Consider the following 16,412-nt stretch of genomic DNA (forward strand, 5'->3'; position numbering starts at 1 on the left):
GCTATAGGTGGAGAGGAGAGATTTGGCTATAGGGAGATGTGTGACTAACAGAGAAGAGACTTTGTTGCTCAGCACATTAAAATAAACTACTTACTGTGATCTCAGACTGCGGTGATGTGGTTTCTCCACTGTATGGATCTTCATGTGTCGCTTCAGGTGAGTTTTAAAAGAGAAACTCTTTCCACACTGATCACACGTGTGCGGATTCTCTCTGCTGTGGATCTTCTCATGTGTTTTATGATCTGCTGAACAAATGAATCTCTTGTCACAGTGTGAACACTTGTAAGGTTTTTCTCCAGTGTGGATCCTCTCATGTGTTTTCAGATGTGATGACTGACTGAATCTCTTGTCACAGCGTGGACACTTGTAAGATTTTTCTCCAGTGTGAATTCTCTCGTGCCGTTTTAAATCGCTCGCTGTAGTAAAAGTCTTCTCACACTCAAAGCACATGTACTCTCTCACACCAGTGTGAATTTTCTGATGTGCATGTAAATATGACAGCAGTGAAAAACTCTTTCCACACACAGAACATGAATGCGGCTTCTCCTTCGTATGAACTGTCAGGTGTGTCTTCAGCTCTGATGACCTAAGAAATGTTTTGCCGCATTGATCACATGAGAACGGCTTCTCTCCGGTGTGGATCCTCATGTGTCCTTTAAGGGATGAAGATTGACTGAAACTTTTCCCACATTGATCACACTTAAACGGCTTCTCTCCTGTATGAACTCTCATGTGAACATCAAGAGTATCTTTGTTTGAGAAACTCTTCCCACATTGATCACAGGGGAACGGCTTCTCTCCAGTGTGGATCTTCATGTGTCGCTTCAGTTGAGTTTTAAAATAGAAACTCTTTCCACACTGATCACACGTGTGCGGCTTCTCTCCAGTGTGGATTCTCTCGTGTGTTTTCAGAGATGATGAGTGACTGAATCTCTTGTCACAGTGTGAACACTTGTAAGGTTTTTCTCCAGTGTGAATTCTCTCGTGCAGTTTTAAACTGTTCGCTGTAGTAAAAGTCTTCTCACACTCAAAGCACATGTACTCTCTCACACCAGTGTGTATTTTCTGATGTCTTTGTAAATATAGCAGGAGTGAAAAACTCTTTCCACACACAGAACATGAATGCGGCTTCTCCTTCGTATGAACTCTCAGGTGTCTCTTCAGGTGTGATGACCTAAGAAATGTTTTGCCGCATTGATCACATGTGAACGGCTTCTCTCCAGTGTGGATAATCATGTGACTGACAAGACTTTGTTTACATGAGAATCTATTTCCACAGTGATCACATGAGAACGGCTTCTCTCCAGTATGAACTCTCATGTGAAGCTGAAGACGATATTTGCGTGTGAAACTCTTTCCACACTGAGTGCAGGTGAAAGATTTCTTGGCTCTTCTTTTCTTTAAAAATTTATTTTTAGTCTTTGAGCGACTCAAAGGTTTTTCTCCAGGTTTGACATGATGTTCCTCCTTCACTTCACTCAGTTCTTCACTCTCCTCCTTCACTTCACTCAGGTCTGACATGAAAGAAAAATGTATTAAATAAAATTTTCAGTACATCAAAATAATTCAAAGAGAGAAATATAAAGTGAAAGGACATGAAAGTGAGCCCTGATGTAATGGTAGAAAGTAGACAATTGCTATAAAATATTATGATTATTTGATGCCTTTTATAAATTTATTATTTGTCATTGAAAACTTTCCATGAATGAGGTAAATTTATCTTCCAGTTATTATTTTTAAAACATTGACACAAATCCCATGTTTCTTTACCGTCTGTAGAAATTTCAAAGCTCAAAGTGTAGAGTGTCAACGTTACTGTAAGAAGAATCATGATATTTGACAAATACAACTTTATCAGTAACTTGGTGTTTACTATGTTTATTCCTAAAAAAATAATTGTGTAAACTATGTTGAAAATGACAATTAAACCAGATATAAAATAAATGTACAATAAAACAGATAAAATAGTATTTAGCTTGATCTGATGTTGACAATCAATATAAAAATGTCTCAAACCTCCCTTTACTGACCATTTGTTGAAGAAAACCCAGAACATTCTGTACCATTTCATAGTTGAACTGTTTATCTAAAAGTGATGAAGTGCTTGAATGTTTCTAACATGAATGTGCTTCAGCATCATGAATGAATGAAGAATAAACACCAACCTCTTTGTTCTTCAGGATCTTCAGTGTGTTTCATTCTGCAGGGTTCTGGATCACTCATGTTCTCACTGCAATAAACTCAGTCTTTGCAGATTTCAGCTCTTCCTGATGCTCTGATGCTCGTCTTCACTTGTAGCTGATGGGAATTGACAGCATTTATTGGAGAATTGCTGTGGGAGGAGCTTCACTGACCATGTGATGGATGTGGGAGGGGCTTCACTGATGATGCAATTGGTGTGGGAGGAGCTTCACTGATCTGCCCAAAATCTAAAATATATCAGTTACTGAGTTTGTTTTTATACTAAATGGCACTCACAGACACACGCTCATGCTCTCTCTCTCTCTCTCTCTCTCACACACACACACTCATGCTCTCTCACACACAAACACATATTCATGCTCTCCCTCTCTCACACGTTAATGCTCTCTCTTTCTCTCTCTCTCTCACTAACACACACGCTCATGCGCTAAGTTAGCTAAGTTAGCTGGCTACGATTTCAGTAATATCAAAGATCCTTGCTCCTTATCAACTCTCTGGTAATATTCCATTCACAAAATACGACCAAAAGTACGGTAAAGTTAAATCTTACTTCTAAAAAGTAATCCCCCGAGCCCTATTTGCGATGGTCCGTCGAAATGAGCAGGAATATGTAGTGATGTGAAGCAGTGTATCGGAGCTTGATTCATAACCGCTTCATTTCCACACACAGTCACGTGACTGCTTCGTGTTCAGACAGATTCAAAAATAGCGCGAACCACTTGCAGGTTCCAGTATTGTGCCTGTTATGTGCTATTCACTTTCACACTGAGTTGCTGCTAAAAATATTCTACACTGCACACTCTTCATATCACAGTCCTGCAAAGATGGCAGAATTTACTCACATTCGCTGTCCTGCGGCAAATACATGAGAGCAGTCGTGTTTTAGACCAAACATATGGTGACTGCGTGCGACCTGGACCGCATCAGTGAATGCTGAGATATTTTACTAAATATATGTATCCTGTCAGAAGAATTGCGCGATAACTTCATTATTTATTTTTCCATCTGAATCATATCAGTGATCTTTTGTGGGGTTTTACGCATGCGCAGTTGTTTTGGGAGTTGAGGGAGGTCCACCTGAGAGTGGCACTTCGCTTCATTTGCAACTCCAACTCGACGTCAACGCAGAAAGGGTCACAATAAGAAATCTGTAACTAAAGATGCAGCTGACGAGCTGTCTTGGTTACTAAAAAGTATAACCATCTAAAAATATTGTTCTGAATAAAGAGGTTGCTGTCCATCTCTGTCTCTCTCAAATCACATGAGAGAGCAGTGACAACGGTCGTTGTCCACAAATACAAAGGAACTATTGTATCTTCGGAGAACAAGCCGCTGATTAGGCATAGTCATGCTTGTACAGAAATAGTAGGACTACACTTGCTGGGACCAGCAGTTGTACACGTGATCTTGAAATAGCAGTCATGTGCCTTATATTAACTATGATGAAGACATCTGAATTCAGACTATAAAAGAAGAGACCTGGACAGGACTCGCTCTTCCTTGTGTGGCGGCACGAGAGCAGACAAAAACAGAGGAGGTTATAGTCTGGGTGGAACCTGCCTCAAAAGCACCAACTACGCCACCCTGGGACTTTCACCCAGAGAATGATTTTCTTTATTTCCTAATTGCAATATTACTAATACACTTAAGGACACACAGGTACGCATACAATTCAGCCAGAGACGGTTCAATTTTGAAAATGAGCAACAAACTTTATTTCAATAAAGTAAAAAACACAATTTAGAACACATCCATACTTGCTGCTGAGGCTTACCAGTGGAGGAGAAGGAAGTCACGAGGGCAGGAGGGAATCCCGGGAAAAGTCACCTACGTGAACACATACAAACACTGAAAACACAACAGTGAACACAGCAAAGAAAACGTCTCGGGTTACGTATGTAACCCTCGTTCCCTGAGTAGGGAACGAGACGCTGCATCGATACTCCATACTTTGGGGAATGCCCTCGGCATGACGCGTCTGAAGTCTGTAATGGAACTATTCCAATCTTGATTGGTGCTCGTCACTCGTGACGTTGCATGTGACGGTGATCCGGAAGCTATAAAAGGGCAACGGAACATAGCCGTATCAGCTTTTAAAGGGTCGAAGCAAGTCGTTCTCAGGAGCACGAAAAGTGTGGCCGAGAGATGCAGCGTCTCGTTCCCTACTCAGGGAACGAGGGTTACATACGTAACCCGAGACGTTCCCTTTCGTAAAGGGAACTCCCGCTGCATCGATACTCGATACTTTGGGGAACGAATACCCACGCCGCCACACTGAGAGACCCTGCCCTGGTGTGAAGCAATCTGGCACACTCAAGACATGAGAACTTGTGAACCTGGTGTAGAGGACAGATCCAGACTGTAATGTTTGATGAAGGTGTGTGGGGAGGCCCAGCCAGCGGCATCACAGACCTCTTGAAGAGAAACCCCTGCTAGCAAGGCTCTAGAGGATGCCACTCCTCTGGTTGAGTGAGCTTTTATCAGGAGAGGTGAAGGCAGATTGCGCACCTCGTAAGCTGAAGAAATAGCCTCTACTATCCACTTGCTAATAGTCTGCTTGGAGACCGGGGAGCCCTTCTTGGATAACCCAAAACACACAAACAGCTGGTCCGACTTCCTCCAGCCCGAGGTCCTATGTACATAGGCCTCAAGAGCTCGGACCGGGCATAACAAGTGTAACTTAGCTTGATCAGCCGACACATGCGGTGGAGGATGAAAGGCCGGAAGGATTATAGACCGTGCCACATTTGTGGGCACCTTAGGCACGTAGCCAGGTCTAGGGTGGAGAATGGCTCTCACTCTGCCAGGAGAGAACTCGAGGCAAGAGGGAGCCACAGATAGCGCCTGCAGGTCGCCAACTCGTTTCAGGGAAGTAATAGCGAGCAGGAAGGCTACCTTAAAGGATAAAAATTTCTCAGACACCTTATCCAGGGGTTCGAAGGGTGCCAGGGATAAACCTTCGAGGACCACTGCCAGGTCCCACGTGGGGACCCTAGGCTGGATAGCAGGCCTCATCCTCCTGGCTCCACGAAGGAAACGAATTAAGAGTGGGTGTGTCCCCAGCGTGCCCACCCCTAAAGGCGTGTGGAAGGCTGATATAGCCGCCACATAGATCTTAAGCGTGGATGGGGAGAGCCCGTCAGAGAAACGATTCTGGAGGAACTCCAGTACTGAAGCCACTGGGCAGTTAACTGGGTCCAACTGATGTTCTCTGCACCATAAAATAAAAATTTTCCATTTAAATGCATAAAGTTTCCTCGTGGAGGGGGCTCTAGAGTTTACAATGGTCTCAACAACCTCGGTTGAGAGACCAGAATTTATGAATTGGTCCCCCTCAGGGGCCAATCCAGTAGCTTCCTGGGCTACCGCCAAGGGTGAAATATCATGACCTTGGGCTGAAGAGGGAGGACCATCCTGATCCGGATTCACCGCGGAAGGCCTGCCAGAAGGGCCCAGATGTTTGGAAGCCATATTTGGGCCTGTCAGTACAGGGCCACTAAGAGTAAGCTGATCCCGTACTGCTGAACCCTCTTGTACTCTAGAACCCCCGGGGGCAGAACAATCGGGGAAAGTATACACAGACATGGCCTCAACCATGTCTGTATCATGATATCCAAACCCAGCAGAGCTGGAAGAGCATGGGAGAGGTGGCGCAGAAGGTGGCCGTCCACATAAAGGGGAAACAGGAGCACCTCTGACAAACCGACCTCCATCCCGGCTAAAGCCAACTTGGGGTGGAGTTCGAAATCCCCGGGCTGCAGCCCCTGCCTCGACAGGATGACTGCCCCCTCTTTGATCAGAGAGACCATCGACATAGTGTCTGTCAAAAATAGAACCTAATGGTCTCTCTGAAGTTTCCTCAGACCCTGTGTTTCCAACACAGGTACTAGGAGCAGGAACCATAACTTCCTCCCCATGATCAGAAAACGAGGGCATGTGCGCGTAACTCTGGTCATGCGGAGTGGGTTCCATCTCGGGGAAAACCCATTGGTCCTGAGCCACTACTACAGGGCCCCCATGTACAGCAGGCCAAAGAATAGTATGTTGAACACTGCTGCCAGCGAGCCCACTCTTTAATAAGGTCACGTAGTGGTGGCCTGGCCTAGCTTGATATTCATGACTATGGTAAGGAAGATGAGTGTCTGAGCTGGAGACAATTGTGCCTGCATCATGACTATAACCTACACCGCCCCCAGGAATCGGTTTCTCTGAAGAGGCACTGGTGATTTTTCCTAGACTCTGAGCCATATTCCCTAGCACCTCACGAGACTCGAAACAACACCTCGGTGTTGAACCGTCTGCTCTAGTAGTCAATGGACAGGAATGAGGATGCCCTGAAGACTCCATGGAGCTAGGACAGTGACCATGCATTCCGAGGAGGTGCGGGGATACAATACTAGGCAGAATGGAAGAATCCGGAACTGATGTGCTTTTCCCCCAAAAGCAGATCTCGGAAACTTCCCGTGATGGGGTTAGAAGGGAATGAGGAGTTAAGGGCCTTGTGGATCTATCACGACAGACCAGTCCTCGGAGCTGGTCTGACTGACAGTCGGAATCTTGAATCTGAACCCCCTCGGAGGTTGATCCATTACCCTGAGATCCGAAACAAGGCCTTACTCCCCTTCCCTCACAGGAACTATGAAGTACCGGCTGTAGAACCCGGGCTCCCGAAACCGAGGAAGAGCTCACCTTGAGGTTTCCTTTGTTAAGAGAGACTTGACTTCCTGTTCCAAGAACCAACCCTGCTCGGGGCTGGCAGACATGTGAACCACCCTTAGTAGATTATATTTTTATATTAGCTCCGCTGTAAGCAGGACCCTCCAGGCTATATTTTGAAGACCCCTCGGGGTGTCTAAATATGCTATTATGGGGACCAGTCCCTCGAGACTGGCCTTGGCTAAAAATGTTCAAATGGTTTCGGTGACCTGAAGCAGCTAACTGGCAGGAACTAACCGAAATATGCTCTCTACAGACCTCCTGAGAGGCGGCGAACTCGACAGGGCCGCAACGTTTCCGGGCAGATACTGCGATTTGTGTTCGCTGGAAGCCGATGTGTCCCGAAGCGCCATCGGCGGTGGGAAGTAAACATCGATTTCCTAAGGGCTGTATAAGGGGGCGAGACTCCTGTACTCGCTCTCCTGGGGGAACGGCCATAAGGGTCTGCGTGTTACGACAAGACCTCTTAGTTGAAGCCATCTTAGCCCGAGAGACAGTCCTCAGACCTGTCCTCGATATAGAGGGCTTCATACGAGAATGTCTCTTCTGGCCCCAAGCCTTATACGGGGGGGGCACGAGAGGAAACCTTCTCAAAATATGTTGAACTGGCGGCTGTCCCCTGAGGCTGCCCCCTGGCAGCAACCCCATGAGACCTAGATTGACAACTGGGGATAGCTGATTGTCGCTCTGCCTCCTGAAACCTTTCGACAACGGTTCTCGCCGCGTCGCCAAAGAGGCCAGAAGGTGAAAGGGGGGCATCGAGAAGGAAAGCCCTGTCTTTCTCCTCGATCCCCAAGCGATTAAGCCATAAATGTCTCTCTGTGACGACTATTGCTGCCATAGAACGGCCAATAGCACGAGCCGTCTCCTTAATAATACGGAGAGATAAGTCAGCTACTCTACGAAATTCAGTAATACCGTTGAGTGAGACCTCCCAGTTATCATCCACCTCTTTGAGGAGGTCAGCCTGGTATGCCTGTAATAACCCCATCGTGTGTAGGCATGCACCGGCTCGACCCACCGCCATATAAGCTTTCCCTAACAAATTCGATGTACGAGATTTGGAGGGAAGTGTCTGAGCTATCAGGGGTGACGCAACGTCAGGGAGAAAATATTTCGCAAAATATTCCTCAACCCGAGGCATCACCCCATAACCATTCTCATTAGATTCCCTAATAGATGAGTAAATATATACATGGGGGGAAAATAATTGAGATGAACATGGATTTTCCCACGATCTCGATACCTCAGTATTAAGATCAGTGAAAAAGGGAAGGCTCTGACACAAAGATTGTGACTGGGTCTGCAGGAAGCGCTCATCCATTTTATTTTTCTTAGTCGCTTCCTGCTTATTATATGGCCATTCAACGTTTAATTTAACCACTGCCCTGGTCACAACCTCCAGCAATTCCTCAATAACGGGAATATGGGGTGGCGAATCCCCATATTTATGTGATTCAGTGTTGATAATATCTAACCCCTCGGAGCCAGATAAATCAAACGCTGTGTCTTTAACACGGTCGGAAGAAGCCGCAGCGCGGGCTTCCGAACCGTGCGCGAGACCAGTGGAGCTGGTTAATAAACACTGAGAAAGGGTCGCAACCGTCTCAGTGTTATCTGCCAGCTCCACGTGCGAATCCCATGCATACAAGCGGCGCGCTGCCTCAACAGACGCGGGGCCTGATGCACTGGAAACGCGAGCCTGATCTGATTGATCGAACAAGCTCAAACGGGAGCGGAGCTCTCTCATAGATAGCTGAAAACAGTTTGCACAGACAGCGCCCTCGAGCACTGCCCGTGCATGCTCCACTCCCAGACAAACAACACAAAACGAGTGCGTGTCACCCTCGCTCAAATAGCGCGAGCAAGGGGACGCACACCGCCTGAGTCGTTTCTCTATATTCGCCATATATATATTGAGATAGACAAACAACACCAAATAAGACAATACAGTCACACAGAACGCTTGCTGAAGACAGAAAGCTGATACGGCTATGTTCCGTTGCCCTTTTATAGCTTCCGGATCACCGTCACATGCAACGTCACGAGTGACGAGCACCAATCAAGATTGGAATAGTTCCATTACAGACTTCAGACGCGTCATGCCGAGGGCATTCCCCAAAGTATCGAGTATCGATGCAGCGGGAGTTCCCTTTACGAAAGGGAACGGGGTAGACAACACAGCACGCAGGAAGGGGACACCACCACCCGGACACCAACACCACCACCACCACCACCAGGCGGACAGCTGTACAGTGATCGAGTAACGTTAGAGTTGCTGGCACATAATGTTCAAAACACACATGAGGAAACAGCCGTCCAGGACGGGCAGGCAGCGCGATCGAGTAAAGTCGCTGATACAATGTTCAAAATGCACGTTAAACAAACAGCAATCCAGGCAAAACAGCAGCTAGTGAATAAATGCACTGCGGCTGACCTTAATCTCCAGTTGAACCAGCCCGGTTCCTGTTTTTTATTTTAAAAAAAAGTGAATTAACCCCAAATCAAACAAATAAATACTACACCATGTATCCTACATACCGATCAAGCAGCGTTTTGTATCACCCAGTAGGAGGCAGCTCAAAGGGTACAGTACAGGCAGCTTTCAGTAACATCCGCTTTTAAATGCGTTGAACAACGGAGTAAAGGACTGGCCCGCCAACCGGAGATCTATAAGCATTCAATGCATAGTAAACATAACGGCAGCCGATACCAATGGAATAACTTTACCTGTAGCACAGCAGAGCAACGCACGGAGTGAGTGACCCGGAAGTATGACGCACTTCCGTCACCAGCGAGCAAGAGGGCAGTCAGAAGGACTACTACCTGTATTTATGGGGGGAGCCTGTGGCAGTGATTGGCCAAAAGAACGCCAGCTCGTTATGAGTTAACTCATACTGCTACACTTGCAATCTCCAGTCCGATACGCCAGCAGTTATTGGATGCAAGAAGCTTTAAGCCTAGCTAGTATTTCTCTGTTAAGTACTCATTTTGAATCTGTAACAAGTATTCTTTTCATTTTGATTCTTTAATAAATCATCTGACTGGACCTTGGATTCTTGAGTACGTGTCACATTCTTCTATCTGGATCAGGAAGATCCTAACTGGAGGAAACGACAAGAGGGTGAGCATTCTTTTGATATAAGAATAATCACTGTGAGAGTTGATTGATTAAAAAGCCTAGCCAAAGAGGCAGCTTACGACAGGGTTATTGTTGTATAGCGAACACGGTTGAAGAGTACCTAAAAAGGTAGATTTATACTACGAAGGGGAAATCTATTATCTTTATAATCTTTATTATCTTTATAATAGAATACGAATTTGTAGAGACTGATCGCCTAACTCTTGAGGGCACGACTAAAGATAGGCTCTTTAGTTACCGCGGGATTATCCATATGTCCTAGTGTGAACGGAAAGCGTTTATAAACAAAAACGCCGTTTTCAAATGTATGCAGATTAATGTAGATGTAGCCTCAGATTTAAAAAAAGCACAATGAATTAGTCCCATTTATTTATTTATTTTTTTCAAAAATTAATTCATACAGTTGTTTGTTCATACACTATATAGAAACTACACCAACACTAGTACATGAATTATGAGGATTAATTGTATTGCTTTGTGGTTTACAGAGCACAAATAGATTTATTAAAGGAGCCGTATGTAAGATTGTGGCGAATGTAAGCCGTATGTAAGATGATGAGATACGGCGCTGTAGACAAGCTTGCAGACAGGCGGAAAGAAAATGGAAAAAGAGTAAACTTCAAATTTTTTATAATATTTTTAAGGAAACTCTAACAGCATTTCAGAGAGCTGTAAAGTCAGCTAAATCTAGATATTTTTCAGAATTTATAGAATTTTTTTTGAATAATCCGAAAACACTTTTTAATATTATTAATACCGTAGTAAACCCTCTCGCTAAAGTAAATTTAAATCCGTCCCTGACTTTATGTGAGAACTTTCTTGATTACTTTATTTATAAGATTGAGGTAATTAGAGTGGATTTCTCACCGATGACTTACAAACAATAAAGTCCAGTTCGGCATACTGCAGTTTTTAATCAATTTGAATTGGCAACATTTCAGTGGTTACAAGAGGTGGTAAGTAAATTAAAACCTACAGGCTCCGAAGGAGATATGGTCCCACCATGGTTTTTTAAAGAAAATATTGAAGTGATTGGGCCTGCTACCCTGCAAATTATAAATAAAAGTTTAGCTACTGGGATATTTCCAAACATGTTGAAATAGGCATTTGTGCAACCTCTATTAAAGAAACCAAATCTCGACCCGACGGTTTTGGCTAATTTCAGACCGGTATCTCATCTTTCATTTTTATCTAAAATTCTGGTAAAAAAAAATTTGTATCAATTAAATATTTTTTTAGAAGAACACAAGATCGGTGAAGTGTACCAGTCTGGTTTCAAGAAATATCACTCGACTGAGACAACTCAAAAGTTTTTAATGATTTGTTGATGACTGTTGATGCTGGAAAATCTGCTGTGTTAGTTTTATTTAGATTTAACCGCCGCTTTTGACACAATTGATCACTCAGTGAGGATCTCACGTCTGCAGGAGTATGTGGGGGTTCAAGGAAATTGTCCTGGAGTGGTTTAAATCCTATCTGACTGATAGAAGTATGGTAGTGAAGATTGAGACATGCTTATCCAGATCAACACCAATCATGTGTGGAGTGCCGCAAGGTTCCATTCTTGCTCCTATTTTATTCTCGCTAAATATGATTCCTTTGGGAAATATCTTCAGGAAATATAATATAAAGTTTCACTGTTACGCTGATGATGTACAACCTGCCACTTGTCACATGAAAATGGTTTAGAACCTCTTATGGCCTGTCTTTTAGATCTTAAAACATGGTTGACTGCGAATTTTTTACATCTAAATGAAAGTAAGACTGAGATTTTAGTTTGCAGCTCGAGTGAAGCCAGGAGTACAACTCAATTGGACTTCGGCCCTTTGTCACCTCATGTTAAAACATGTATTCATAATTTAGGTGTAAATATTGACAGCTCTTTAAAACTAGATAAACACATAAATTCGGTTGTCATATCAAGTTTCTTTCATCTACTCAATTTAGCAAAGATGAAATCATGCATGACGTTTAAAGGCCTTGAAACCGCGATCCACGCTTTGATAACATCCAGACTTGACTATTGTAATGCCTTATATTCGGGAATTAGTCAGTCATCTATTTCTCGTTTACAAAAAGTTCAAAATTCAGCTGCTAGACTTTTAATTGAGATAAAAAAACGCGAACACATTACTCCTTCTTTGATCTCCTTGAACTGGCTTCCAGTTTATTTTAGGATTAATTTTAAACTTTTGTTACTGGTGTACAAATCCCTTGATGGACTGGCACCGGCCTATCTGTCAGATCTCTTAACTGAAAATCAGACTGGACGAAGTCTGAGATCAGAGAGTCAGAAATTACTCATAATACCCAGGACACTCCAAAAGAAAAAAGTAGATTGCGCCTTTGCTGTAGCGGTGCCTAAACTTTAGAATAGTTTGCCTATACATATTAGAGACGCCGATACGGTGCAGGGTTTCAAAGGACAACTTAAAACATATCTGTTTTCAATAGCTTTTAATCAGTGACTTTTTTACTACATGTGTTGCCTATATGATGTTGTCTTTGTAGAGTAGTTTTTCTCCTCTTTTTGTGCAATGTGAGCACAAAGCACTTTGGTCAACTTGTGTTGTTTTAACTGTGCTATATAAATAAACTTGCTATTGCTATTGCTATTGCTAGATAGGTGGAGGGTGGGGCATCAGGCCAAAACACAAAATGACAACATCAACATCAGTTGAGGGCTGCAACTTCACTTTTTAAATGACAATATCCTGGCCGTACTACTGTTGTCAGTGATATAAGTATTTGAAATGAACATGATTTCTTAATGTCTAGTGACATATCAGGGCCATTTTATGATTAATTGAAATACATTTCTTACATACAGCTCCTTAAAAAAAAAAAAAAAAAAAAAAAGGATTGGTCTTCTGGGACAGAAAGGCAGCTTTTCCACCTTTTGACCACAAGTTCACGAGTTCACACTTACATATAATTTGAAGGGGTAAAGTTTAATGCGTATTTGGCGTGCTGTCCGGAGGGAGGGCTCCGAGCTCGGAGTTCGGCCCGAACCCAGAGTACTTCCCCCGTATGTAAGTGTTTTAGGACTAGAAGCGTGGAGAAGGGGTGGTGGAGGGATGCTGCAAAAACTGTCAATGGAATGAGGTGAGACTGCTGAGTATATATGCACCTCTTACCATTGATTGCTGAGTGCTCTCCACTTGTGTTAATTATCTGAACGTGCTCCTCCCGAACCTTGTTAATAAAACATCATATGTTGTTAGTGTGCAACGTGTTGAAAAGCTTCGAGTAATAAACCATTTTACACTACATTCAAGGGGTAAAGCCCCAGTGCTTCACAAAGCTTCATTTCACCATCACTACTGAACAGTGCTCGGCATCTTAACTGCTGCCACGCAACGAAACCAGGAGTATGACCTGTTTAAGATGGCGGCCACATTTCTATATATGGCTCTGGTTCTTAAAAGATGAAAACCATGTGTCAAAAGCTTTCAATTTAATTAATCAGTTTTCTTGTGCTTAATTACGTTTGGGTTAGGGTAAATATCTTAAAATGTGAGATCTTTTATGTAAATATCTGTGAGATATTTTTTCCCCACATTAATTTTACACGTCTAGTACAATTATGTGGTTTTGTTTTATTAATACAGTGTATATTTATTTCGTTAGTTCAACAGCTGCCCAGCTGCACTGTGAACAGCGTTGGTAGGGCACTGCTTCCCCCTCCTGAGGCGCCGGACGGTTTGCCAGAATCTCTTCGAGGCCAACCGAAAGTCCTTCTCCATGGCCTCACCGAACTCCCAGGCCAGAGTTTTTGCCTCCACAACCACCCGGGCTGCAGTCCGCTTGGCCCGTCGGTACCCGTCAGCTGCCTCAGAAGTCCCACAAGCCAGCCAGGCCCGATAGGACTCCTTCTTCAGCTTGACAGCATCCCTTACTTCCGGTGTCCACCACCGGGTTCGGGGATTGCCGCCTCGACAGGCACCGGAGACCTTACGGCCACAGCTCCGAGTGGCCACGTTGACAATGGAGGTGGAGAACATGGTCCACTCGGACTCAATATCTCCAGACTCCCTCGGGATCTGGTCGAAGCTCTGTCGGAGGTGGGAGTTGAAGATCTCTCTGACAGGGGATTCGGCCAAATGTTCCCAACAGACCCTCACAGTACGTTTGGGTCTGCCGAGTCTGTCCAGCTTCCTCCCTCGCCATCAGATCCAACTCACCATGGACAGAATTTCTAGGCGCAGCCAGGGGCCGGAGGGGGTCAGGTTTGGGGACCAAACGATTTCTTCTCTGCTCTTTGCGGATGATGTTGTTGTGCTGGCCCCATCAGACCAGGACCTTCAGCATGCACTGGGACGGTTTGCAGCCGAGTGTGAAGCGGCTGGGATGAGAATCAGCACCTCCAAATCCGAGGCCATGGTTCTCAGTAAGAAAAGGGTGGTTTGCCCGCTTCAGCTTGGTGGAGAGTTCCTGCCTCAAGTGGAGGAGTTCAAGTATCTTGGGGTCTTGTTCACGAGTGAGGGAAGGATGGAACGGGAGATCGACAGACAGATCGGTGCAGCTTCTGCAGTAATGCAGTCGCTGTACCGGTCTTTCGTGGTGAAGGAGCTGAGCCGCAAGGCAAAGCTCTCGATTTACCGGTCAATCTACGTTCCTACTCTCACCTATGGTCATGAGCTGTGGGTCATGACCGAAAGGACAAGATCCCGGATACAGGCGGCCGAAATGAGCTTTCTCCGCAGGGTGGCTGGGCGATCCCTTAGAGATAGGGTGAGAAGCTCGGTCACTCGGGAGGAGCTCAGAGTAGAGCCACTGCTCCTCCACATCGAGAGGGGCCAGTTGAGGTGGCTCGGGCATCTTTTCCGGATGCCTCCTGGACGCCTTCCCGGGAAGGTGTTCTGGGCATGTCCCACCGGGAGGAAACCCCGGGGAAGACCATGCTGGAGGGACTATGTCTCCCGGCTGGCCTGGGAACGCCTCGGTGTCCCCCCGGAAGAGCTGGAGGAAGTGTCTAGGGAGAGGGAAGTCTGGGCATCCCTGCTTAGACTGCTGCCCCCGCGACCCGGTCCCGGATAAGCGGAAGAAGATGGATGGATGGATGGATGGATGGATGGATGGATGGATGGATGGATATTTATTTCTTGATTTACCCCAAAAGAATGGAAGTGGAGTGTGACAACATGCCCCATAGGATGTAACATGTGCAGGGCACATCGTAACATGACCATATGACAGATTAAAATGTTATCTGACCTAATGAAAAAAATATACAAGAAAACTAAATTTTAATTTTGTCAATAAAATACAATTATTTACCTTTTCATATACAATAATGACATTTTTTTTAATAATTAAAAATATTTTTTTTTTTTGTATGACAAATAATGGGCTGGGTTTTACCTGGGTAATTGACAAGAAGTTTTAAGTTCAGAAGATTACCTGGTACTCATTAGATGAACTAAAGTATTTAAGTTGATATTAACCGGAGTGGATTAGTTGAGTTAACTTAAAAAGTTGAATGCGATAGGTTGCCTTGTTTTTTTTTAGTTAGCTCAACTATTGTATTCTAAACCAGAAATAAAGACAAACCACATTCTCTTGACTTTAGATTTACCGCTTTATTACTACATTGGTAAATAAAGGTAAATAATCATGCGATTGCTCTTTCCGTAGACTGGTGTCCGAGTCTAAGCCTAGTTCCAGGTGATTGTGAAAGGCTTTTCAATGGTGTGAGATTGTGATGTTGCATCAATCTGCAACTCCTGAATCTGAGGGAGAGGAAGAGATAGAGTTTATGATGAAGTTTATTAGACAGAATGAAAGCTAATCTACACACTCATGGTCAACTGTTACTACACAAATCTGCTTTAAAGGAATATTTCACCCCAAAATGAAAATGTGCTGGAAATGTACAGGTCCTCTAAGATGTAGATGAGTTTGTTTCTTCATGGGAACAGATTTGGAGAAATGTAGCATTACATTACTTGCTCAGCAATGAATCCTGTTTAATTTATTTTTATTTAACCTTTGATTAACCAGGTAAATCAGTTGAGAATGTTGAAGAATTTCCCTTGTCTAATGTGATAGTCTGAATATTGTAATGCCCAGCAGAAAATAGGTCACAAGGATAAGGGAATGGAAAAGTACCCAAAAAGTCTGTAAATGCAGGTGCTGGGATGCGCTGGCAGAAAACCTTTTTTTTTTTTCTGTTTTTGAGATATTCCACCAATAGAAGAAGGTTTAGGGGAAGATGTTTTTAATGGTGTCAATGACACAAGGAGTGACAAAGAAGAAGAGACAGATATGAGGGTGCCCATTGGGCACCTAGCGATAAGAAAAAGTATAAGACATGATGTAATGATATTAGCTCAAAGGGGAAATATGAATA

General features: G+C 44.2%; 3 protein-coding genes and 1 long non-coding RNA gene across 4 annotated transcripts in view; 1 reads left to right on the plus strand and 3 right to left on the minus strand.

The window, feature by feature from the left end:
* Window positions 1-2,223, minus strand: part of LOC309508565 (uncharacterized protein) — a gene marked incomplete at its 5' end in the record, with an annotated part of 40,946 nt that extends 38,723 nt beyond the window's left edge. Inside the window, one exon of the mRNA XM_082183154.1 lies at window positions 2,166-2,223. Within this exon, the coding sequence (XP_082039280.1) occupies window positions 2,166-2,223 (58 nt within the window). The remainder of the gene's footprint in view (window positions 1-2,165) is intronic.
* Window positions 1-16,412, minus strand: part of LOC309498214 (uncharacterized protein) — a 233,752-nt gene that overhangs the window by 186,000 nt on the left and 31,340 nt on the right. The gene's annotated exons all lie outside the window — the stretch shown is intronic.
* Window positions 1-16,412, plus strand: part of LOC309503752 — a 97,217-nt gene that overhangs the window by 53,477 nt on the left and 27,328 nt on the right. The gene's annotated exons all lie outside the window — the stretch shown is intronic.
* On the minus strand, window positions 91-1,521 carry LOC309508815 (uncharacterized protein; the record flags this gene model as incomplete). The annotated part of the gene is made up of 1 exon (XM_082183285.1): window positions 91-1,521. The coding sequence occupies one exon, from the start codon at window positions 1,519-1,521 to the stop codon at window positions 91-93; it is 1,431 nt and encodes a 476-aa protein (XP_082039411.1).

This window comes from Leuciscus leuciscus, assembly GCF_965113295.1.
Source record: "Leuciscus leuciscus genome assembly, chromosome: 1".
Classification (NCBI taxonomy): Eukaryota; Metazoa; Chordata; class Actinopteri; order Cypriniformes; family Leuciscidae; genus Leuciscus; species Leuciscus leuciscus.